This window comes from Parasteatoda tepidariorum, chromosome 2 (assembly GCF_982258835.1).
Source record: "Parasteatoda tepidariorum strain Cologne lab strain chromosome 2, Ptep-v5.0, whole genome shotgun sequence".
In the NCBI taxonomy this organism is placed as follows: Eukaryota; Metazoa; Arthropoda; class Arachnida; order Araneae; family Theridiidae; genus Parasteatoda; species Parasteatoda tepidariorum.
The window spans coordinates 23,906,781-23,933,971 of NC_141756.1; the positions used below are offsets into that span (position 1 = coordinate 23,906,781).

At 29.4% G+C, this 27,191-nt stretch overlaps 1 protein-coding gene across 5 annotated transcripts in view; it reads left to right on the plus strand.

The window, feature by feature from the left end:
• Positions 1-27,191, plus strand: part of LOC107455284 (uncharacterized) — a 79,318-nt gene that overhangs the window by 13,584 nt on the left and 38,543 nt on the right. For 2 of the 5 annotated variants that reach the window (XM_043046949.3, XM_087157019.1), the window contains exons 1-3: positions 13,962-14,113; positions 20,465-20,981; positions 22,090-25,249. In XM_043046949.3, coding sequence (XP_042902883.2) covers positions 20,573-20,981; positions 22,090-25,249 — 3,569 coding nt within the window. In that variant the 5' untranslated portion in view covers positions 13,962-14,113; positions 20,465-20,572. Of the gene's footprint in view, positions 1-13,947; positions 14,114-20,464; positions 20,982-22,089; positions 25,250-27,191 lie in introns of those variants that run through there. The other 3 variants (XM_043046951.3, XM_043046950.3, XM_043046952.3) reach the window with 2 other exon arrangements.

A 27,191-nucleotide genomic window follows, 5' to 3' on the forward strand; every position in this document is an offset into this window, starting at 1 on the left:
GTAATTCTTTAAAATGTTTATTCTAGCTCTCTTAAAGTGTTACTAATGATAGTTTAGTGTGATAGTTTACTGTTATTATATTGTATTATAAAATGAACAGTCTATTCTACAATTAAATGCAAATTCAAAAAAACTGCATAAGCAATGTTGTTTTTTCATGTAATTTTTTTTAAAAAATTAAGATTTTGTTTTAAATTAAGGTAATGTGGTAATATTTATTTTAAATAGCTATAAACATTTTAAAATTTTGAAAAGCTAAAAATCTTTGTCATGTTTTAGTGTTATATCCTAATAAACAATGAGTAAATTATCTTAATTGGTTAAATGTGCGAAAACTATTTAAGATAAAACAAAATGTCCTTTTAAAAGGACATGAAGTATAAATGGATTGTGGTATTAAGATAAGAGTTCAAAGACTTTTTTAGAAATACTTTAAATAGTGTTAATGATTGATATCAAGGAATACATTTCTATTGAAAAACACTTATTTTTAAAAGTTTTTTTTCTACACTATTACGTTTTTTAATTAGTTATGAAAAAATAGTTATGATTAAATTGTTATTGATTAATTATGTTTATTTCGTAGTAATTTTTCTTTATTTGTTGTCTGAATCTGAATACAACCGAAAGGGCTCTGAACTTCATTACTTTAATCAACTGATTTGATAAAAATGATCAGTAAATTAAAATATCAGTTGGTGATTAGCGTCCTATAGCAGAATATTTTATGATACTCTTACAAGTCTGTATTAAGAACAAATGTGATCATTTTAAAACTTTATAAATATGTTACAGGAAGTAATATTTTAATTTTAATTTATTATTAAAATTTAAAATAGTATTATTTAAATTATAGTAATTATTTAAAGTGTAAGTAATTTTTTTAAATGTCTGGTTGTGATATGTTAAATAAACTTCAAAATTTATATTGTTTGTATCCATATAATTTATAGTTACGCTGTAAATATTTTCAATTGATCCTAAATAAATAATTATCACAAAAACAAGGCAGTCGTATGCTGGAATTTGAGAAAAAAATCGCAAACCGTACCGAACGCGAAGTGTAAAAAATTACCGATTCGAAAAAGAATTTTCATATGAGTTTGTAAAATAATTTTTATATGAGTTAATGTTATGTGAGTAATTTTTCGTATGAGTTAGTGAAATGATTGTCTTCTATTCTTATTTATGAATTCCGAATATTCATTCCAAAATATTAATTTTAAAAAATACTAACATTGATTAATTATTTTGTCTTTTCATTTCATAAAAGAATGTTTTATGAGCTTCCAAAATGTTCGTTTCTCAGTTTATGTTAGTTAGAAAATTAGTGATTAAAAAAATAACTATTCAGACTCTTAACTGATTCCTCACAAAGTAATAATTTCTATAATTAGCATTGTGAGCAAGTTAATGTTGTGTAAAAAAATGATAACATTGATTAAATGTTTGTTGTTTTCATTTCTTAAAAGTTTGTTTTATGAGCTTCCAAAATATTCACTTCTCTATTTATGATAGTTAGAAAATTAGTGTTGTATAAGAAAATAAAAATTCGGGCGAAAGTAATCATTTATCCAATCGATCCTAAGTAATCATTTCTCAATTTGGTATTGTGAGCAAGTTAATGAAACGTAAAAATATATATATACTGATTCATTGCTTGTTCTTATCATTTCATTAAATTTTGTTTTATGAGCATACAAAATATTCCTTTCTCCATTTAAGATTATTAGGAAGCTAATGTTGTAAAAATAACTATTAACACTGATTCATTACGTAATCTTTTCATTTGATATAAGTCTATTTTATGAGCTTCCAAAATGTTCATTTCTCCATTTATGATTGTTAGACAATTAATGTTTAAAAAAGACAACTATTTTGATTCATAACTGAATTCTCACTGAGTAATTATTTCTATAATGAGTATAGTGAGAACATAAATGTAGTGTAAAGTACTAGCACTGATTCATTACTTGATCTTTTCATTTCTTAAAAGTTTGTTTCATGATCTTCCAAAATATTCACTTCTATTTATGATAGCTAGAGAATTAGTGTTGTACAGCAAATAAAAATACGAATTCATAACTGAACCCGAAAGTAATCATTTATCCACTCAATCCAAAGTAATCATTTCTCTATTTAGTATTGTTATCAAGTAAATGTTGCATGTGATTAATTACTTATTCTTTTCATTTCATAAAATATTGTTTTATAATATTCCAAAATATTCATTTCTCTATTTATAATTGTTAGCAAGTTAACTTGCTGGACCCAAACAGAAAAAGCAACTTATTCGTAAATTGAAGGTGATCTTCAATTAACCATTGATAGAAATATACCAAAGCTGATTCATTACTTATTCTTTTCATTTCATAAAATATTGTTTTATAATCATCCAAAATATTCATTTCTCTATTTATAATTGTTAGCAAGTTAACTTGCCGTACCCAAACAGAAAAAGCAACTTAGTAACTTATTCCTGAATTGAAGGTGATCTTCAATTAACCATTGGCCTGGGCAAAGCATTATTCTCATTTACGGAGATGCTCTTGTAAGGTCAAATGCATTAGGAATAAGTCTTTTTGTGAGTGGTCGAAAATTCTAGAATAGAAGAATTTCATTTTCCGATCTTTTCACGTGCAATCAACAAAGGGTGCCATAACCACGTGACTTGCAGTAGATGGCCCGTTTCCCTTCCTCCGCGATCGCAATTACGCAACCTATCGCGTAATTTGTTTTTTACCTCGCCCAAAAAAAATCAACCACGTGTCATAAACCGCGTAAATCAAAAAATGAGACACAAAAGGAATGTTTTGTTCTTTTTCCATACAAGTCGTCCGGCCTTGACAATGTTCCACTTTGGGAAACAGGTCTCTGAGGCCATGGTCACTGTCGTACAGTTCTAAAGAAAAGGAAGTAATGATTTGTTTATTTGTAAGTCGATAGGGTTAAGGATTACAAAAAACAGGTAATTCTTGCGTAAAAAACAAGGTTTACAATAAAATAAGCAAGCATTTAAAAAAATTTCAATATGTTGATTTTGAAGTATCAGGTCGTCAAGAGTTAATGTGTTGGAGGATATGACAACTTCTACAGATTTGACATTGGCTTGATATTAATACCGTTCTGTTTCTTTTGTTGAAAAGATTCATATCTCGTCTGTTTTAAAAGATCATCTTAAGCTGCAAATAATAATAATTTTTTTTTTAAAAAATTGACTTTGTTGAAAACGGAAAGGTTGGAAATTCGCGCATTATGAAGTACGAATTCTTATGTAAAACACTAGTAGCAAAATTTACAGAGTCAATGTGCAAGACAGTGTAGTCTGCAATTTTAAAGTAGTCATCAGAGATTATTGTTGCAAAAATTAATTAAATTCTAATGATCTATTAAACTTGAATTTTATGCAATCATGCTTCAGCTTTGCCCAAAACGAGAAAAACATATACTTTTTTCAAATCATTAAAAAAATTATTTTTTTTTGGAAATTATTTAAAAAAAAAGAAAAAGTTTAGCTGGATGATGGTAATATTAAATTAATTTCTCTCTAATTGAAGAAATTAACGGAATTGCAATTTATGGGACTCTGATTTGTGCCCATTTAACGTTTCTTCGTATAAAATTTATTACTATATCAACACAAATACTTTGCAGACAAATAAAACAATTACCAGAAAACTAAGAGTTATCTTTTTTCAGTAATATTTATATATTTTTTAAATAAAGAAATTAGTATTTATTTTTCTTAAATGAAGATAGAAAAATATTTTCTTTAAGTTTTCATCTTTAATTTTTACTTGTCTTCGGCTTTTTTTTTTTTTTTTTCAAATTGAGGTGAATAATAATCTGCAGATGTAATAATTTGCAGCGTCTGCTGCTTTGTGGAGAGTTTCTACTATCGGGCAACTACAGCATCGCCGACTCGAAAACGGACTTGAGTGTTAGCTGAACTGCTGAACGGAAGTTGAATCATCAAAATACATACCAAAGCTAAATGTTTACACAAAAAAAAAGAAGCAAATGCTGAATATTTGGTACCTAGCTCAGGCGTGATTTATTATGATTTTACGAAATTTGACTCATTGTTCATAGTAGAAATATATTGCAAACGATTGGACGAAATAATGAAAAAACTTTAAGAAAAATTAGAAGAAAAAAAATAGCACAGATTAGTTAATAGATCGACTCCTATCTTATTGCATGTTCAACATAATATCAATGCTAGTCCACAAACTGCACATATGACGGTGGCATAACTACGAGAATTGAAATGGAACTTCTTCATTATCCTCCATACTCACCTAGTCCTCATTCCCTACCCCTTATTACTCAATTAAGACAATTTTTTAAAAAGAAAAGAATTTAATTCCGGGAATTTACTGACTTTCGTCCACCAGGGTTTAATCCCACCAGCCTGCAAAAACTGCTACTTAAATGACAAAAGTGCACACATAATATAATTGCATACTAATATGATTAAAACTGTTCCTCTTTCTATAATATATAATCTACTTTACCTTTTGTTTTACTAATTTTATTGGTGAACACCTAATACTTTTATGTTGATAAACATAATTAACACCGAAAAATAAACCAATAAATAAACATAAAAGGTTACTAATTTTACGATAGTTCTTTCATTGTTTTATTTAATCTGATATAGAGCAATTTTTAAGAAAACATTCTATGCGGAAAAGTATTTCTCTATGTAGTTTTTAAAATCTGCTGACTTCTAGAATGAGTGTTGTCGCTTGTGCCCATGCAAAATTTGTACGGATACACATTTGGACAAAATTTCTAGATCCAAAAATTATTTAAAATCTGTGTATAAATATTTTTCATGTAAATTCTTTATGCGATATGGGACATTTTTCTTAAAACATAAGAGGCTGGAAAGTAGGGTACAAAAATTTTAATTAAATTATAATTTATATTTAAATTATATGATTTATTATAATTTAAATTATAATTTAATTATGTATTAAATCATAATTTAATTATATATTTAAATTGTAATTTAATTATATATTTAAATTATTATTTAATTATACATTTAAATCAAAATTTAATCATATATTTAAATTATAATTTAAGTTAGAAATAATTTAGATAAAATGGGGGGAAAATAAAACACTTTTCATTTAAGTTTGAAAATTACATTTTCTGCACCACAATAAATTGTTTGAAGAACTGAGGCGAAAATTAATATATGTTTTTGCCCTGATCTCCTTTAAACATTTATTGGAAAGCACCGAAGTTGTAAGGGTCACCACTGAATGAAAGGATAATTTTGATTATTTTTTTAAAATAAAAACAAACTATATTGTAAGTGACGCAAGTTTAAAAATAGTTATGCTTTTTCACTATAAATTTAAGTTAGAGAACAGCTATGCTTACTCACTATAAGTTTAAGTTTGAGAACAGATATGCTTCCTTACAATAAACTTAAGTTTGAGAATAGTTATGCTTCCTTACAATAAATTTAAGTTTGAGAATAGTTATGCTTTCTCCCTAAGAATTTCGAACATTTTTTTCATGAATTTTATTACATAAAATCTCTTTTTTTTTGGCAATAAGTAATTTAACAAAAATATAGTTTACAAGTAATGCAAACGATGATTGTAGCTTTTTTTTCAGTTACGTGTTGAAATATTTCTTCGGCATTCGTCCTTTAAAACATTTTTAACGTAGGTTTCATCGGTAAAAAGATTTAATTATGAAAAGTTATTTTTTATGATTTCTATATCTGATATCATTTTGGTTAAGAATATTACTAAAATATATTTAAAAAGTTCCTAGGTTCTATCTAAAACTTATAATTTATGTTCCAAGTAGGTTCTTATTCTGCTGGAACAAGAAGTTTGACCTCTACTTTAAAGATTTATTAAATGCATTAGTTAATGTATAATGAAATTTGAAATATTTTATTAAAAATAAAAGTTTAATTTTTGCGAATACATTTTAATATTTTCCATTCTATAACTTCTAGTCAGTATTTTTGCGCTTGCGCAGATTTATCCGCATTGTGACCGTAAGTTTCTTTAAAACCTTGATGCATAAAATGAAAATGGCAACATTGTATGAAAAATAAAAGAACGTGCTCTTATTGTTTTGCTTTGACAGAACTTATGCGAATTATATTTCTCTTATGCACATCAATTTATCATGCAGTCAAAAACACGGAATTAAGAAGAACGTATTTTCATTATTTCAAAACATAATTTTTCCCCACTCACTCACAGCTTTTAGTTAATGCTTACCTTTTCATATTCAGCAAAAAATATCTACCTGTAATGACAACAGCATTAAGTAACAAAGGACGGTATGGCCTTTGAGTCATTCAAAAAACCTTTGGTAACTCAACCATGATTATATAAACATCATTGTTGGTACTAGTAATTATTTGTTTTGTATAATAATTTTTCAGGCTTCTTAGCTCTGAGCTATCACCAGTATTTTCTACCATTCAAATTTTTGAAACATTTAAATTTTTTTTTGAAATTCTATGAATTTTTTGTAAATCACGAAAATAATTTTATAATTTTTACTCGTGTAATAATAAAATGTAATAATATCTGGGGTCTGTTTAGAAGCAATTTGGGTCCGTTAAAGGACCCTTCACGAAATATCTTTTCATAAAAACGAACCCTTTACAAAATAATTTATCTTTTGATCGGACCCTTCACAAATTTGTGTAATTTCATTATTGTTTTGTTAATCGAATAAACCCTTCCCGGGGGGGGGAGGAAGAAAGACGGTTCGAAACGAACTAAATTTTCCAATTTTCCCTGAGTTTAAATTCCAAATGTAGTATTCTAAGAAAATATTTCTACTTTTACAAACATCGTGTGCACATTCTTATTGATATGAAATGATAATTTTTCTTGGTAAATAAATAATTGATCATTTATATTTATTCGTAAAATAAATTAATAGTAAATAAAAATTAGTTTCTACAATTTTTTAAATGAAATATTATAAACTTAAGAATTGTTTAAATTTACTTAATGCGTAACACATGAAAAGTGATACATAACTAAGTTGTATTATTTAAAATATGTCAATTGAAATTATTAAAAATGTGAACGATTTTGTTTCTATTATTCATCAGAAATGAATGTTCTGTGTTGGTCAGAATTTAAATAATTGTATTTACAATTTAAAAACTTCTTGAAAAGGTTTTTAGCAATTTTTGTAATAACAGGACCCTATTTGCACAAATTCACAAAAGCAGGACCCTGGTTGAAAGAATGTGACTTAGCGTTTATTTTATATATATTCACAAATTATGAGTCGTTTTTTCACAATTTTACAAAAACAGGAGCTTTCAAAAAATGTCTAGACAGACCCCAAAATAACAGTGATAATAATACTGATAATATGAAAATAATAATAATAAAATGATAATAATAACACAAATTAAAACTAATATAATAATTTGAAACATCGGTGTTTAGGCGGTCGTGGATTTTTCTACAGCATATAAATTGGGATATTGTTCGGTAAATAAAATACTAAATTTGAGATTTAACTTATAAAGATTTTAGTCCATTTGAAATAATTATATTTATTACTTACTAGCCGCCTAAGGCGGCCAGCTGTCCGCCACTCTGAAGGTTTTCACAAATAAAGTTTTTTAAAACATAGCAGGAAATCTGAAGATTAGTGGACAATTAAAGTGTTCCTGTCCAGCAATTTTGTCTTCATATCCAGTTCTGCTGCAGATGTGTTATAGCTCTTGAGGATGTTTGAAATTATATAGCTACAACGCTTAAGAAAAAAAAAACTAAAATGCTAAATACATGAAAAGAACACGAAAACGAATAAATTTTTTATGGTATCAATTTCTATTTCTACATAATTTTTTATGGTATCAAATTCTATTTCTATATCTGTTACGTCAAGCACTCAGGTATTATAATTTGATCTAGTTGTGCTTGTATAATTTTGATCTAGTTGCGCTTTCTACGTCATTTTGTTAACATCGTTTGGTTTGTTATTTCTAAGTTAACTTTCAAAAAATTGGCTGGCATCAGCATTTTTATTCTTTAAGTTGTTTATTTTTTCTTTTGGAATTCGTTCCTTTTTAGCGAAATGTTTTTCAACCTAATCGAATTCTTTGCCGACTGTTCTCTGTATATATAAAGAAAATAAAATAAGTATTTTTAAAGTGTTGTGAAAAGAATTTTTAGTTGTACAAAGTACTACAATATCGCTATTAAAATTATCGTCTTCGCTTAAGAAAAAAAAATAGAGCGTGGAAAGAAGAAGAAAAACTTATTATAACAATTATGAACAGCGACAAATATATCAAAGCGAAGCGTTCTATTTACGTATCGAATATGTTGCCACATTTTTAATACAAAAGTTAAACTTTTCTCCACTTTAATAAATGTAAACTAATGCGAACTTTATAATTAAATTATTAATTCCTTCGTATATTATTGGTTTAAGTTGTCGAAAATTAATATTTCAATTGTGAGGTTCGCATTAGCATACATTTATAAGAGTGGGGAAAAGTATATGCATTTTTTAATAGTTTTTTGAATATGGCTCTTTGAAGACGAAAAAGCAGACGAAAAGCATAGACTTACAAAATGACTGATAACTAAATAACTAATCAAAATTTTTGAAAAAGAAAAAAAATACTTCTTCATTATGTCAAAACACAATTATGTGCCGAGTTTCGTGCCTGGGCGAGGCTTCTGGGGCGATATATTGTGATTACAGACACACACACACACACACACACAGCCGCGTTTATTATTATGTATAGATAATTAGAGTTCGTAATAACTGTGAAGAACTTGGACTGGTTCACCATAAATGTTATTAAAAAAAATTTAAGACCAGTTTTCTACCCCTAAAAATTCTATAAAAATAGTAATGGGATTTTACGCAACTTGCATAATGATATAAAATCATTTTTGGCCAAAAGAATGTTTAATCCATTTATAAAAATAAAAATGTTACGCTGGTAAAAAAAAAAAAATTATGTATACGGCGTTTACGCAAAATAATTAAATAAATAAATACAATGTAAGAAATAAATCACGCCTTTGTTTATTTTTTATTTGCATTAAAATAAAATATCGTAAGTTTCTTTTAAGATAAATAATTGCACATCAATAATTTGTTAGTTAAGCTATTTTCTAAATACAAAATCTATATTTCCATTAAAAAAAATAAATAAAACGTCTAATATGAACTTTGAAAGCGGTTATCAATAAAATCTGAAGACTGAGAAATACATTAGTTTTAGCTTGATTTTGTTTTATAAATAAGTTGCGACGTGCTTTTGTATGCAATTATACAAAATTTATAACATTGTTATTTTAAGATATCCAATAAATATTCTTTCCTTTATAATTACACTGATATTTTAACGCCTAGCCGCAACTCTCTGAATTTTGACAGAACGTTTAGATCTTTGCAAGTAAATAAAATGTGAAATGTAAAGTTTATTCTACTTTGAATTTTAAATTCATAAAAAGGTTGCTTGTTTCTTTGACAGTGTATTGTTCTACACGTCCTAAATAAATTAATCAAAGGAAGTTTTTATTTAAACATGCTATGAATAGTGAATAGCAGTGTTCAGTGACCCTTGAACCAAGCAAAAAGATGCATGAATGCCTAACCTTTTAAATACCATATCCGGCTCTCCCCTTTTCGTGTTTTATCGACCTTAGGTTCATATTTTTCGTCTTCTGCAGACGAATATATTATTAGGCGATCCTTGTTTATTCTATTCAAATGGACCTTAATGTCACACTTCAAGATTATGCTTCATAATGTCACATGAGTTTTCAGTTTTTGTCTCAAGTCATGAGAATGAATGGCATCGAACTTTAATCATGATAAATTAATGAGCAGTGAACTTTTTGCAGATAATATATAATGCTTCATAATATCATATGATTTTTCATATTTTGTCTCAAGCAATGTGAATGAATGGTATTGAACTTTAAATATCTAATGTTAATGAACCATGAACTTGTCATGACTGAGATTTGATCGATGATATCAGTTCTAGACTACATTAAACATACTATTTACATCAATTAATTTTTTTACTTTACTATGCCTATGGAATCAGGAACCAGTTTAGGAGAAACTGGGGTCCATAACAGCCTTTATCGTAAAGACGTACTCTTCACAAAGTAGTTCATAGTTAAAACAGACCGCACACAATTCATAAAATATTTTATTGTGAAAACAGTTCAAATGAATGATATCGAACTCTAAAAATGATATTTGAATAAACAATGATTTTTTGACATATGTTTTATCGTTGATATGAGTTCTATACTGTATTAAAAGTATTATTTACATCAATTGTTTTATCTATTTTTTTTTTTTAACTTATCTATCTCTTTGGAATCAGGGGCCAGTTTAGGAAAAAAATTTGATCCGTTAACCGACCCTCATGAAAGCTTCAATTGTAAAAACGTACCGTTTACAAAACAGTTTATCATTATAACGGACCTTTCACAAAATATTTTATTGAAAAAACTGACCCGTCACAAAATATTATATCGCGAAAACGTACCCTTAATTGAATGATACCGAGCACTAAAAATGATATTTAAATGAACACATTTTCACAAATTTTTAATTGATGATATGAGTTCTAAACTACATTAAAAATACTATTTACATAACTTCTTTTTAACTATGTCAATGGAAATCAGAGGCTTATTTAGGACAAATTTGGGGCTGTTAACGGACCCTCCATAAAAGATTTTCTTAAGCGCACTCTTCACAAAATAGTTTATCGTTAAAACGAAATTTTGCAAAATATTTTATCGAAAAAACTGACGCTTCACAAAATATTTTGTTGCAGAAACGGACCCTTCACAAAACTATTGTTTTGAAAAGTGTCATTTTTGAGTCAATAACATCTAAGATGACATAATGAATTCATAATTTTAATTCTAAAACTCCTAGAAAACATGTTTTTTCCTCACAAAACTAGGACCTAACTTAACTGTTACATATCCATCAATTATGTGTAGATTTTTCACAATTTAACTATAAACTTTAGGAATATTATTATATAAGGATTCTTCGTATGATTTTGTGTTCATTTTTTTAAACATTACAGTTATTTATTGAGTATTATATTTTCTGATTTTATCCATACAAAACTAGGGAGCTCTAAACATAAACTGAACAAATGTTACTTATAACTTAGGTAATATATCCTTTTCATTCAGTCTATTATAAGGAAGATATGTTGACTATTTTAAATTTAGGAAGATAGATTATAAGTCATTAGCAGAGAGGCCAACTTGTCCTGCTTTGTAAAAAATATTTTCTACCGGTAACGAAATTTAACCCTTTCTAAAGCCGTGGTAAGCGTACTTACCACCAATTTTTAAAGTCTATGTTAACTATTTTACCACTTTAAGTTTAGGTTTCCATTTGTTACTAACATCAGCTTTCTTGAAGTGCGTTTGAATAAAATTGGCAACCATTTCTTTAGTATAGGAAAACGTATACAAGTTATAAAATACATAATTATTTCTGAAGTTTGTATCATTTATAAAATTTATTTTATAAATAAGGAAAAATAAAAGTCAATAGGTTGTGGTAAATATAATTTCCACCAAAAAAATGGCATTAAAATTTAAATTAATTTTTATAAGCTAAATGAGTTTTTCTTTTCTTATATCAATTACTATTCTTTTACAAGTTTCATTCGCAAAAATTCTTTAATTTATCGATACTAGAAATAAATGGCCCACTTAAGGGTTAAGTTAATTTTAGTTTAGTATTTTTCATTTTAAGACATTTTTCTACAACTTCATTTCAAATATTTGAAGTGATCTAAATGCAGCTTAGTTGCACTTATCACGTGGTTACTCTTATGAAGAGTGGGGGTAATTATCCTTATTCCGCAAGTTTTACTTTTTGATTCGCTACCAATTTATTAAAATTTTAGTAGACAGTGGAGCAGTTGGGATCCCTACATTACATTTAAAATAATAGTTAGTAAATGGTAATACTGGCAACAAAAAGTTTTTGCCTTTAGAGATAAATCATTTAGCTAACTATCTTTTTCAATTATTATTTCCTTATTTTGAATTCTTTTAAAGCTGAAACATTTTTTCCTGTTACCTTTTAAATAATTTTTTTTTTTTGTAATTTATTCACATTGATTTTCAAGAAATGTTTTATTGAAATAATTTATCTCATAAATTAAAATGATTTACTATCCGAACCGAATCAGTATTAGGCAGTTTTCCCTTATGATAAAGCATATGATAAACCTTACTTACTACAATTTTTCTTTCAGGAATTATAATACTTAATATTACTTTTCAAATTATTCACAACTCACGTAAACGTAAGTCATGAGTTTTTTGTTGCCTAAAAAAAGTGATTTCATCTGTATTACTTTAATAAATAGTAATATTTTACTCACTTTGCTTAATTTTTAAAGAATTAGAATAGAATCCTATTATCTAGGTGAAAATATTAGTGTTTATTTTATAAGCCTCAGAATGAAGACAGGAAAAAACTTGCCTTTAACTACTCCTGTTTTGCATATTAAAGAAGATGGAAAAAGGTTTCATATTCTGCTATCACGGCAATTTTGAAATTCCAAAATCAAATGCAGCATAATAAAGAAATGGAAGAATGGAAAAAGTATTCACGATCTTCTAAGATCGGAAACCCTAAGAAAAAGGTCACGCTATATTACATAAACATATGCAAGCTATTCAGAAACAAAACACATGTTGTAGATCATATTTCTAATTTAAATTTAAATTTCAACCATGCGTTTGTAAGAATATAACAACAATAATGATGATGGTTAGATGTGCTCTTATTTTTTGATGAAAAATATAAAGGAAAAAACTTAGTTATATAAAAATATTTAATTTGCTTTTTTTTTTTTTTTAACTCCAACCAAAATGTGATAAGTTAGACTTTTTGACATCTCCTACCTTGTCACAATCTGCAAACTGTTCCAATTTTCAAAGCCTTCCCTTCCAAGCGTAACATCATTTATGCTTGTCCTCTAACTAGCCAAACGAAGAATGTAGAACTTATGCGTGACAAGTGGTCCAATTTAGATATATTTTTACGACATATTCGGTCCTAATTTAAAAGAGCTCCTTTGCCACCAGACATATTGGTTAATGGACCAATAATGTTACTTACAGTATTAAAAATTTTGAACTATGAAATTTTTTTTAATATATGCGATAAACTTGTTTAACTTGACACCTACTTTGAATCATAATATCTTTCAAATTAACTGCAATTTCTAAGATGAACCATATTATCAAATTTCTAAAACTTGATTACATGGCACGATGGCTCAATACAGTTAAATTTAACACCTTAAAGTTGTAGCAAATTTAAGGTGTTAACTAATCAAACCAAACTTTAATTTGGTTTGAGGTTCTGATATTATTGCTCAATGTTAAACTAATTTTTCAGGAAGTGTTGCCAGAGAAGAAGCATTTATACTCAAATTTATTTCCTAATTTCTATTTGTATTTTCTTTAACTGTCAAAAACCAATGCGCATGATTAATAAACACTATTAATCTAACTACTTATAAAGTTAATGTGCTTAGCGTGAAAAGTTAATCACGAAAAATGAAAACAGGAAGGGAAAAAATGTTTATTTAGTGAAATTCGATCATACAAAAATTACAGAAAAGGTACTCAATTTCTATTCATTCTAAACAGAATTAGGCCTTCTTTTTCTGAAATATAAGATGGCAACTTTCCCCAAGTACAAGGTCAATTTTCACTGAAGGGATTCATCAGGCGATTGGAGCCAAGTGCATTTGCAAACCAACGGCGAATGTCACGAGTCCTTAAGTCCACAGAGAATGCAGGTGAAATATTCTTACTTCTCTTGTTTTTAAGGCGAAATTTGAACACCTGCTTAGGTTTATCTCTGATTACGAAGAAGTCTCTGGGCCGCAACCTAAAAGCCTTAGAAGAGAAGTAAATTCTAGCAGTAGTTAGATCCTTATTGATTCAGAACATAGTGTTTAAGAATCTTGAGTATAGAATAATTGTTCTGGTTGCTAACAGGTGTAGGCATCATTGTTCATCAGCATGTAAGTTACGGAAATTTTTGAACTCATGTAAGTTTTAAAGCTTTGTATCTGTTTGCTCTAACTCTTCAGTTGGAAAAGACGAAGGTTTTTTAAAGTGTTATATAATTGTTGCATATTTCGTAAAATTATTTATACTTGTCTACAGCGTTTTTAATAAAAGGCAATGTAGCATTTTATCCTGGTAAACATGGATGAATATATGATGGCTAGATATAAGGATACAGGCATTCTTTTCTTCCATCACTAGTGTTATAATGTAAGACGAATTAGAAAAATCGCCATTTTTTTTTTATTTAGGAAAATGGATTATTCCATAAGCAACTGAGGATCTCATTAATTCTAACTTTTTCGATAGAATTACTGAGATCCTCAGATGTCTAGTTCATAGACCAAATCCTAATTGCCTGAATATTTTCTCTAGAATTATGAGAGCATTTTGTTCCAAAGAGTTTTATTTACTTGCTTTATTACGAACCTGCATTATTTAAACGATAGTTTGTTACAAGTATCACTACTAAAACGGGCATAAATCTTATGAAACAGTAATTAAAAAATACTAAATTAAAGGAATATATGTTATAAGTTTTCACTGTTTTGTTCTGAAATAGATATTTATAAAACAATAATAAATCTCATTTTCGATTTTCACATGGTCCTTAGAAAAATTGGTTATAATTTTTTTTCTCATTTACTAAATTTGTAGGAGAATTTGAAAATTTCTGAACAGGATTTTTCTTAAAGTAATATAATTGAGTAATAACTATTTAAAGCATGAAATCAAAGTTAAATTCTTAATTAAAAATAATGAAATTGTTTTTTCAAAATTTTGTATTATAGTAGTTTAAAAAGCATTTTTTCCAGTAATTTAAAAATAATAAATATTTAAAAAAAAAGAGTTGAAAAAGTGGTATAAAAACTATTTCATCTGTTTTCGAAAGAAATGACTAATTCGTTAAAATGTATGATGTAAGATCACTTATTATCCGGAAAAAGTAAATAGTGGTAGATATTTTTAAACTAGAAATAGTAAAAGCTTTATGATTTTACTTTCACTTTGCTTTCAAAAAAGCATATCTATAATAAATTAGCACGTAATTGGGTATAAGGTAAAATTTACGGTCGCAAAAAAGTTAAAGGGCGACTAAATATAAAATATGGCGATTAAAAATTTGTCTGTTCATCGTCACTTTTCTCGTCGAAAATGCACGCTCCAAAACACGTGCTTCTAGTTTCTCCTTTTATTTTTTAAGTGGAAAAGCTGTGATCATTCCCCGACTGTTATGATTATTTTATGTTGGCTCAAAGTTTCAAGTGGGGGGGGGGGCAGAATTTTATTAATTAAAGGTGTCATTCGAGTTAATTTAATATTCAGTTTGTTTTTAAAAATATTATGACCGATAATATTTAAAAGTAAGCTAATTAATAAAATTTCCTCGTTATGATTATAATTATTTAAGATTTATTTCTTTGAAATCATTAGTGTAGCGAAAAAACTTATGTTTGCTAAACATAAATTTTACATTCGTTCAAAATCATTTGTTGGTTCAAAAACTCAAACTCAAAAATTTTATTAGTTTTAAACGTTATAAATGATACTTAAATGTTTAAATGCCAACGTTCTATTTTATGAACATCTCTATTACAACTCTTATTCTACTGGTAACTCAAATCATTCATTCTTAGCACAGATATTAGAAAAAACTAAATATTCCTTTCAACCAAACTGTATTAATTATATAAAATTATACATCGTGCGATCAATGCATCTTTTTTGAAATCAAACAGTTGTTGCATTTTCTGACAAAATTAGTAGCCTAGCTGAAGAAAATTTCTGTTCAATTTATATTCAGACATTCTACCAGGTTTTTCATTCAAGCACTTTTTCCATTTGTGCAAAGTAGGAGTCCGGTTTGTAAGTGGTAATATTTTACAAAAACCTCCGTTGAAACGACAGGCAATTTTTTTCTCTCATTTATATGCTTTTCTTATTTTCTGAAATTCTTTTCTTAAGAAATGCTTTTCAGTAATAACGTCAATAGTTTTTTTTTAATAGTTTAGAATCGATATTGTGGTCACTATAAAAATTGATACTTCTGGCTCTTTGGGAACACCTCCTAGAAGAGAGAAGGCCTCAGCACGGACCAATTCAGTAATCCCAGTCCGACGTAACGAGCATAAACTTCGCAATGGATGTAAATAAGAAGGAGGTCACTACGTTCGGGCTACTAAGCTGCGCAGTGGGGGGGGGGGAGGAATACGAAAGATGTCATTAGGTTTGGACTACTAAAGGATCAAATTGTTTATAGTAACCAGTGCTGAGGTTTTCTATCTTCTAGGAGGCCTTTGGTCGGTAAAAAATGTTCCTAATTTTGCTTTATATATTTAGAATATAACTGGTAATTAGTTTTGGTCGTCATGTATACTTTACTGTTACCGAAAGTATGCTAAAATTGAAATTGTTTTACTGTCTGTTATTTTTTTCTTTCTGAGTAACAATTAGCCCCTTCTGTTTGCTTACCATGCCGACCAACAAAAGGAATGAAAAATTCCTCCTAAGTTGAGTGATTCTACTTGATTTTTGATTAATGAATTTTTTGATTGATCTCTTAAAATTGGAGGAGGGATATAAATCTTTTAGTCGAATCCGCTTTCGATTCTATCTCCCCCCAATTTTGATGGGTTCCACAAACAAGCTGAAATCAAAATTTTTTGTTGTCTCAAAAGTTTTAAAATATAAAATATAAATTAATGAAAATGTTATTGCTCCTCAGAGAATAACTCTATGTAAAGCTAAACTAAAATATTGACAGAATTCAAGTTTTTTTTGTGTTTAATTTTAATAAAAAAATTAAGTTCTTTTTCGAAATAAAATTCATTCAATGCTTTTTTTTCGTACAGACTATATTCAACCCGCCAACTTTACCTACTTTTTATCTAATTTGTTACATTAAATGATAATGAGATTTGTTTTTTGAGGTTGTCACATTTTTGACGTTTACTCTACATTCCAATTATATTTTATCTTTTTCTTTTAACTACGTAAGCTCTTGATTCTACATCATTGGCCTCCATCCACGAGATTAATTTATTTAACACATTGACAATTACAACAATTTATAAGACATATGAAACAAATTTACCAATTACGAACAATCGACCTATTTTAAATAAATAAATGTATTTTTTTTGTTTAAGTTTGCATTTCATTTTATATCATAAAAATTAATTAGCTTTAGAAAATGAGAAGAGGTTTGTTTGTTTCAGAGGCTTAGTTTTTACTAAAAATTTTTTTTTTCTATTTAACTTTCAACTGTAAAAATATATCATTGACTGCATGTTCTTTAGCGCACTCTGACTTCTGCCAATATCTTTTAAAGAAAGTAAAAAAAAATCCCTCACTAAACAAGATCCACTTATAAATATTTTGAATATATTTGAATCTACTTATTTGCTTTGTTAATATTTTTTGTTTCGATATTTTTTCATGTTTCCATATTTTACCTTTTCTGTATTTGATGCTGAGGTTTGCCCGGGAGAGGTTTTGATTATCTCTCCTAAAGGTTTTGTACCTCCCTAAAGTGGTCGATACACAGAGGTGGGTCTTTCCTGGTGGTTTCTTGAGAAATTTAATTCACGCAGTATTTTACCTTTGCTATGTACTTTTAATTTTGAAAAGACCAAACTTTGAGAAATATTGCGTAATATCAATCTTTTCAATCAGGGTGCGTAGCCAAATTATTCAACAAAAAATAAGCACCTTTTAAGCACTCAAAAAATATTTTTAAGAACTTCAAAAAATATACTTAGGCAGGGTAGGAAAGTTTTTGACTATTGACGGTTTAAACTTGTTTTAACCGTCATGTCAAAAAAAATTTTTTAAAAATTTAGGTATTGTTTTTGACAATGGTGTTTCCATACGCTATGGACTGACAATATGCCAAAATATATTGGAGTTGAATTAATTGTGAAAATGTTAAATAGAACAATGTGAACGTAATTCGTAGCGAAAATCAACATGGTAAAGGAAAAATCTCATTTTGAAAAAGGGAAAATTAATCACTTTTTAAAAACACTCAATGAAAAAAGCACCCTTGAAAGGCTTTTAAAAAACGAAAATTGAAAATAAGCACCTTTAAGCACTTTTTAAAAACGCTACGCACCCTGTCAATGGATTTGCAATATTATTACGTCCCGTACGTATAAGTAAAGATCGTATATAAAAGTAAAGATGGCACCAGGAGGACAAGTCATTAGTCACTTCCTAATCATAAACTCTATGCAGGGAATATGTGCCTTCTTATATGTTTCTTCTTATTCTTTACAATGAATACTCGTTTTTAATAAATAAAAATAATTATACAATTTTATAAAAATATTAAAAAATACATATATAAGTCTATTTATCCATGTTGGGAAAGTTCTGGTGTCACCCGTGGTAGGTATGATAATATGAACCACGTATGCAATATGATCTCTATGAATATTTTACACAATTTGAACTGTTTAGTAACTTATACCTTGTTTAACTATTGCTTTCTGGTTCCATTATAAATGCTAATTTTGCAACTATAAAAGGCCATTATAGAGGATATAAGTACTGGAGAACTTCTTGCGAACTAAGGTATTTAATGCAAGTCTGACACGATATGTTACTCATTGTTAAATTTTTCTGTTGTACCGATTAGGAAAATTCTCTTAAGAGTACGCCACACTGCTGGAGAAATTTTTCATGTCATATTCTGTTTCATCTCCTTTGGAATTTGAATATTTAAAGTTTAGAGAAGAGTGAGTTTAGAGGATCCTAGAGTAAATCATGAAGTTTCATATTCTGAAAAATAATGTTCTCAAAATGTCAAAATGCAAACAAATAATGGCATAACTTTTACAATGCTTAATTCTGAGTAATCTTGGTATAATTACTTTGCATTCTGATATTTTTTCAGCATTTTAAACTTCATAGTTTATTCTACCTAAACTCAATTTTTTTTTTAACTTTAAATTTTTAAATATGGCGGAATAGCTCCCTCTTAAGAGGTGTTTCCCTTTTTTCTTTTTAATTCGTTCTTTTCTGATGATTTGATTGGAACGTTGTTCCGTCTATTCAACGCTGAAACGTCTTTTCACAGAAACTCCGTTCTGGCTTGATCTGACTCACTTCAACAGCAAACAGCAATGAATCCACTCACGAAGAAAGATCACTGCACATCTATATTTTTTATTTTTTTTAAGAAACTTCAAATAGTTTTCTTTATCAAAACAATTGTGTTTATAAATAAATATACCGACCTTATTTGCAAGCAGCACCTGGCAGTTTGAATAAAATGCAAAACACGTGGTTATGAAGCACGTTTGATACACGCTTAAGTCGAGATAAAGTTGATGATAGAACTCAGTCTACAGAATCACTCGATTACTTTTTCCGAAATAAATCAATATGATAACACAGTTATTGTATTTCATCCTTCAACTTTGAAAGTTTAAATATGTGACTCAGTCTCATATGAGGAATTTTAATTCCAATCACTATTTATAATCAGTAATCCATCAAATGTTTTTAATTTTTACCTCCTTAGGGGCCATTCAAATATTACGCAAGCAAATTTTTAGTGGTTTTAAACTTCTTAGTTATAGCAAAAATATGCAAATTGTGAATTCTTTCCAGACCCATGCTTAATTAAGTTGTAAAATGTCAAACTTCGGTCACAAAACGAAGGCGTTTAAGCTCCGTAAAGAGCATATTATAGATGGATTTTAAGTAAAATTCTGTTAAAATAAATATAGCACATTATCCTTTAAAAAAATTTGCCTCAATCTGACTTATTTATCAGATTGTCTTTTATGTAACTCCAGACAAGCCATGACTGCTGCGCATTTGGACACGTGCTCTGCACTAACAGACTTTGACTGTATTGTTAAGAAGTACTGGAGAGTTAGAAGCCTAATGACCTAATAGTCAAAGGCTGGCATTTGTTTAATAATAATAATAATTTTTCAAAAAAAAAATTCCTGCACCTAAAATATTTTTATTATTGAAATTTTTAGCTCGTCATCTTTCATTAAATAATGCACTGAAAAAATTGTATAATGAAAATATTTTAAGAAGCACCATAAAAATACATTTTGCCATTTTAAACAGATGGATATAAAAAATTATTGCAGCCAAAATAAATCATTTTTGTTTCAAAACAATAGAGACATCATGAAAAAGCGCGTGAAATTTTTTGTAATTTAATGCAGTTAATATAGTATGTATTTAAATATATATAATTATTATATAAAGTCGGTAATTTAATGCAGTTAATATAGTATGTATTTAAATGTTCTTATATTCTTGTATGTATTAAAACTAGAACTATATTTTTTTAATTCTTCTTTCAGTTTTAACCCAACTATCCAAAAGAAAGCCTCAAAAACATTATCTGCATGGAACAAAACCAAGTCGCTTAACCCATTTATCCAAAAGAAAGCATCAAAAACATTATCTGCATGGAACAACACCAAGTCGCTGAAATCGAAAACAGAAATGAAAAAGAAGAAGAAATTGTTTCCAGCAGTCCCGATTCCGGGATCAATGTGTCCTACGAAGACGGGAGGAGCTCTGCACAAAGTGACGTACATTCCGAAAAAGCTTCGAACGCAGAGAAGCGAATCCTTGGTCAGCAAAGTGTGGTACAACCGAACTCTCTGTACCCTTTCTATTATAAATATCCGGACAATCGGAAGCTGACTCTTCTTAAATCTCTTAGCCAGGACAGTGAGTACTCGTTAGATGCGTCACTTTTCGACGCAGAGGGATTCTTGCAAGAAATGGGATTCGCTGGATCGTGTGATCCGATTATTCCGGACAGATTTTTGCCTTCACTTATCCAGAGGCTTTCACAATTCCCAGAAACAGGTTAGTAACTTCTTTCTTTATGGATTTTAAGAATTTCACGAACTGTTTCTGTGACAGAAGTTAACAATGTTAACGAAACCTACAGGACGATAACGTAATGTAAGAACCTTCAGAATGCTAACTAGACATCGATACCCGCAGACCGATAATGAAATATTAACACATAAAAAACTTTAACAATATTCTCGAATGTATTTACAATCGAATTATGTTAAGAATAAGTAATGAGGATAAGTAGTAGTCGTTTAGAAATTTCCTTTAAAAGTTGGAATTGGATCATAAATTTAAAAAAAAATATATGACATACAAGTGAGAGAAGAAAATGATTACTAGATTCAGGAATATTTTTTCTGCAAAAGAATTTTGCTCTACATTTTTTAACATGTTTTTTCCTCATGTCTGCTACAATATCAAAATTTCTCTATGAAATCTGTATTTACCTTGCTAAAATGAAGGAATACTTAAACATTCGATTTAAGCCTACAAGTCCTTTTTAGAAGTAGCATCAATTGCGAGTGTCTCAAGAAAATTTAGAAATACATACTTTATTTCCGTTTGCAAATCACCATTTAAAATGTTGATTCAATTGCTTATTTTATAATGCTATAAAATGTGTGTCAATATATAATATAGATATGTCGAATGTAAAATGTTGGAACAAAAAAAAAAGAAAAGAAACATACATTTAAGCTAAATTTATGCATAGAATTTGACCTTAAATTCAATGACATAATAGTTCGCCTAGACATTTAACATAAATATCCAACTTTTATTATATCTTTTATCATTTAAACAAATATAGACTACTTAAAATTTGCTTGTTTTCTTATATTTCGTGTGCATTTTCACCAAGAATATTTCATAATATATCGTTTTATGAAATAAACAACTGTATTTTTTTACGCGAGATACTGGTATTGTGTTTGATAGTTAATGCATGATGCTAGACTCAATTATTAAAGAATGTTAAAAATTGATTCTTAGATGCATGTTAAAGGACGACGGAAAAAATATCACATTTTGACTAAATGTGTTTAGCACCTCTCTCCGGTAATAAGTTTAACTATTGCGGTTATCACTGCATTAAAAATTTGTTAATTTTTTTCAGAAATGGAAAGTTTAAACGACCGAATTGTACAGTCCATCGGTTGCTTCCGGAGAAAAGAAGGTAAAAGAAGACTCTTTAGAAACCTTAGTATTGGTAAGGATTCTCAAAGTGATCCATCTCACAGAGGTAATTTATCTTGTCCCAATAATTATCCGTTGCTGCGATCGAACACAGGACCTGCTGCATTTTCCTTCGATGACCCATCTTCTGTTAATGAATCAACCGAATCATCTCGTTACAGCAAACTTATTTCTAATGATAGCAACAATTCATCGTTTGCAGAAGATGATCTTTTCCCTACTAGTCCTATCGCAATACTTGTCTCGGCTGCTAGCATCGATGCAGATAATGAGGAAAATATTTTGGAAAAATCACCATCATGTGATGAGCTTTCTCGGGATTTTCAGACGAGTTGTTTAGAAAATTCAAACCAACCGACTGTCGGAGGAAGAGATGATGGTGAAAGTGATAGTGTTTCAGTTGTTGTCGAGCAAAAAATTCAGGAAGACGCTAGTTTGGAAGATTCGTCTTCCAAACTAGCTGATACACTTAATTTAGATTTCTCATCCAATGAAATAAATAATGATTCTTTTTCTAAAGCTATTGTTAAGGAGGAGCAAAGTGAAGTACGTGTTCAGCTAAAAGAGTTCGAAAATGCTGAGATATCGCAGACCAACGCAGACGATTTCTCAGTCGACAAGAAACCCTTGGATTGTTCTTTTCAGACATTTACTGATATAGACGAATCTATAAAACCTACAATAATTAAACAGCCGTTAAGGCGATTGTCAGAGGGTTCATTTTTTAATTTGCGAAATTTCTCCATGACACGAGAGCTGAAAACTAGCGATTTTTCTAAAAACTTTAATGACAACGTTTTTGAATCTTTTGAAAAACCAGATGAAAGCGATAGCGTCAACACAGAATCCGTTAACGTAGATTCTTCAATAGAATTTTACGACTCCTCTACATCGGTTAGTGTGAAAGATGATTCTGAATCTTTTCATGATGCTCATGAGCAAGAGTCAGTTGTGCCAATAGGATATGAAACGCCATCTTCAATAGAAATGTGCAGTCCAGCAACTGTGAGCAACTTGGCGGACTCTTCCAAAAGAAGTAAGCCTAAATACACACGAGATGATTCGTTATCTAACTTCTTGTCATCTATGCTGAACACTAACGACGAAAGTTTATCACCTACCTCTCCCACAGCTAGTCACGTTTTCACTTTTGATGCTAAAGCAACGAATAATGAGCGCAAAAACAGTGAAATATTTTTTGATTACACCACTCTGCTTAATGATAGCTCTTTGAAAAATGTTCCAGATAAACCAACTGTTACAGTTTCCCAAAAAATTAAAAACGAGAGCTCTAAACTTCTAAGAAATGCTGAAAAGGACAAATTACCCAACCGGAAACGTCGTCTTTTGCGTAGGATGTCCTCTTCGCTTAACTATGGGGATGAAGAAGTACCTCCTATTGTTCCAGAACCAATGAAAAATCAAGGTTGTACTTCATCTAGTTTTTCTCCACCGACAAATTTCATGCAATCTAAGCAGCCGATTCGTGGTACTTTTTCTGCCCCTATGATCTCGAGTTGTCCAATTATATATCCATGCTGCTGCTTACCGGCAGTGAATGTTTCTTCCTTTTATGGTTGCCAAAGAGACGATATTCAAAATTCATGTGATAGCCCCTACTGGTCGTCTAGATGGAATAGCACTGCAGATAACCACGAAATAAAGACACAAACATCACTGCCTAACAGAAAATATAAAAGAAGCCATAAGCGAGGTAGATACCTTTCTTGTCCCGTTTCTATGAACGATTATGGTTGTAATACATGTCTTCATCAACGAAATCTTTCAAAATCAACTCAAAATTTGTGTACAGAAGCGACAAATGATTTTCGCCATTATCCAACGAACTTCCATTCGAAATCTTTTACTATACCCCGATGTAGTGAGTGTTTTTCTAGATATGGAGTAAGAACAAGTTCTAAAGAATATTTATCGGATCCACAGAATTCAGAGAGCATTCGAAACGTCCCAAGAGATTATTGCAATCCATCTTATTCACGCCCCCTGAGTCATGACGTGAATTTTTCTTATAAACTCAGAAACAGTCATCCCATACACAATAAATGGAGCTCAACGCCGGACGTTCGGTACGAGTACTCTAAAATGTCGAACTGTACTACTAATTCATGTGATTATAAAAGCTGTGATACAAGAACCAATGTCTCTGATAAACTATCAAACGAATATACCTACCACTCTCCAGTTTCTAGACAAATAAATTCCTCTAAACATACTGCTTCACCAAAATCAGGAGATTTCGGTTTGAATAGATACAAAGTGTATCCGTTTCCAAAGCAAAGAACTTCTGTAGTTAGAGATCTTCAAGACAAATCTTCCTTACGCAATACACAGTTCCTATCTTCCTCAAAAAATGAGTTGAATAACGAAACATTGCGCCAAAATTTGTCGCCATCTAGTCAATATATAAATAGTGAAACAAACTATCGAAGAACTATGCCCCTCAGAGCTTGTAACTCATATCCACTTCAAGATAAAGACAATTCGGAAGAGGATCTGAACTATAATTTTCAAAATAGACGATCGTCTTACGTGGACGAGCGCAGTTTTCAAGACTCTAACGACTCTGCTTTCTTTCGTAACAACAAGCGCGAGGTTTTGATGGAGAAAAAAATTCGCGTCTTTTCGAAATTTCTTACCAATTTAGGGAATCTTTCCAAATCGATATCAAATGATAAAAACGATAATAATCGCAATAGCACGAGTGAACAGAAGTGTCACGACTTCGCCCCTCTTGATAAGACAATGAGATCCTACCTTTACAGTAATCAGGATAAGCAGTTAAAGCCTGATAAATGCAAGACGTCGTCACCGGAATTCGGGAAATTATTAAAAATTTTGAATTCTATGGAGTTGAATAAAAGTGCGACAGATGTCGAACTGCCGAAGGAAGATAGTAGTGTTTTTCATTGTGTGAGTCCAATTTATGAAAACAGTGTTTCCTTGGAGCTTAGTGATAACAGTCAAAGTCCTCAACATCATGTTTTCACGCCAATATCTTACACCTCTTCTGTATCCATGATCATTAATAATGATGATGATTCTAAAGATTCTACACACAGGTATATTTTACATTTTCTTCTATTATAATTATTCATATTATAATATTTACTAGATAATACGCATAGAACTATTCTCTCATTAGTATTAGAAATGGTTTAATTTTTTAATTGATTTTCAAGTCAGTAACCCTTGATAATTTTGCTTACATTTTTTTTTTTTTTGAAATTCGAAGATTAAAAGGTTTAATATACCAAATAAACCTTTTTTTAATTAATAATGATAAATAAACTATTAAAATGTATTATTTTTATTTTATAACCGTTGTTGAACAACCGACCCAATTTAAGGTTTACGGCTACTAATATTCAACTCCGTAGCCTTGTAATTTTGAACCGAATCTAGAAGATAAGGGAACTCCTGGATCAAATATTTGGAGAAATTTGCCTTCGTGGAGAACTTTTTGATGGAACTAATCCGCATTTGCGTAACATGGGGAGGAAAATCATGAAAACATTCCACGGTTAGCCTGACTACAAGGGAACTCTAATTCATAATCCGTCTACCACTGAGGATATTTTAAGTCAGCACTGTGGTCGGTGCGAGCCGAGTGCTGAATTCAAATCGACCAGCTATCGCTGGAATCGGACCCGGGTCACCTCATTGGGAGACGAGTGCTCTATCTCCTTTGCAACCACGGCTCTTATATTTATTATTAAAAAGTTACTTATTAATACTTAATAACATAAATTTACTAACTCTCATTTATTTAATAAATTAGTTCTCATAAGTAAAACAAATGGCATTATTAAAATAATAGCGATTAATTAAATTAATTATATTTTACAGTAATTGAACTAATAAGTATTGATGGAATGGAATTACATTGCAATAATTATGGTAATTTAATTCATTCAATATAGATAAAAATTAAATAATTAAAATTAATAAAAGTCTAGTTATAATAAACGCGATATTTGAAAATAAGAAGAATGCAGATTTTTTTAGGAAAGGATTTTTTAAATGATAATTTTGGAATTCTTTTTCCTTCAATAATTTGAATCGAATCACTAGTTTTCAATCAAAGAACTAGATCTTTTGTGGGCATATTATTACCGTTACAACTAGAATTAATCTCCATATTATTACTGCAGGAATATCATTCATGGTAATTTTGACCACTTTTTAACTAACTAGAGTTCTAAGATCTCCACTGGTTCTCTGTGTCTGTTGACAATACAAGTTCTAATCGTTTTCTGACTACCACAAAGATAATTTATCACCTAAGGCAGAAATGGGCAATTGTTTTCGTGAAGGGGTCATTTTGTGGAAGTGAGGGTTCAGGATTGAAATTGCTTGTAGAGATTCTCATTACAGTCTATGCAAAAGTGCTAAATTTACAGAAACTGGGATACTATCGAAAACGTTGTGGGTGTATGCCCTTCCACCTATACCACTATCCTATCCTGTTTATAGCGAATTTTTCTGATTAACTTGCTGGATCAAGCACACAAAAAAGAAAAAAAACTTTTAGCGGGCCGTAAATGGCCCACAAGCACCTATTTGCCCACCCTTGATCTAAGAGAATTTATTATCACTGTCGATATTTTTTCTCATGAATTTATCGACAATAAAAACTTAGTTAATAAAAAATAAGAATTTAAAAAATACGTTTTCTAGTAGGCTAAAGAGGAAAAAATTATTTTTGTCAGACAAAACGAAAAACGCAAGGAGAATCGTTTTCGGAACGAACACCTATCGTCTACCCTTTTCGAAAATTCTTCGAAATTTTCTCTTTGTACTTCTTGTACTGTAGAAATGCAGTTTTTAAAATTTTTATTTCAATTTATTATTGTTTCATGATATTTCTCTTAAATGTGCATAGTACCGTTTTCTTGTACTTTTTATTTATAATAAAATTCTTTCTCTATATTCAAATATCATAATATATCACGAACATCAAATACTGCGCCTTTGCCGCAGTTTTGGATGTTCAAATTTACG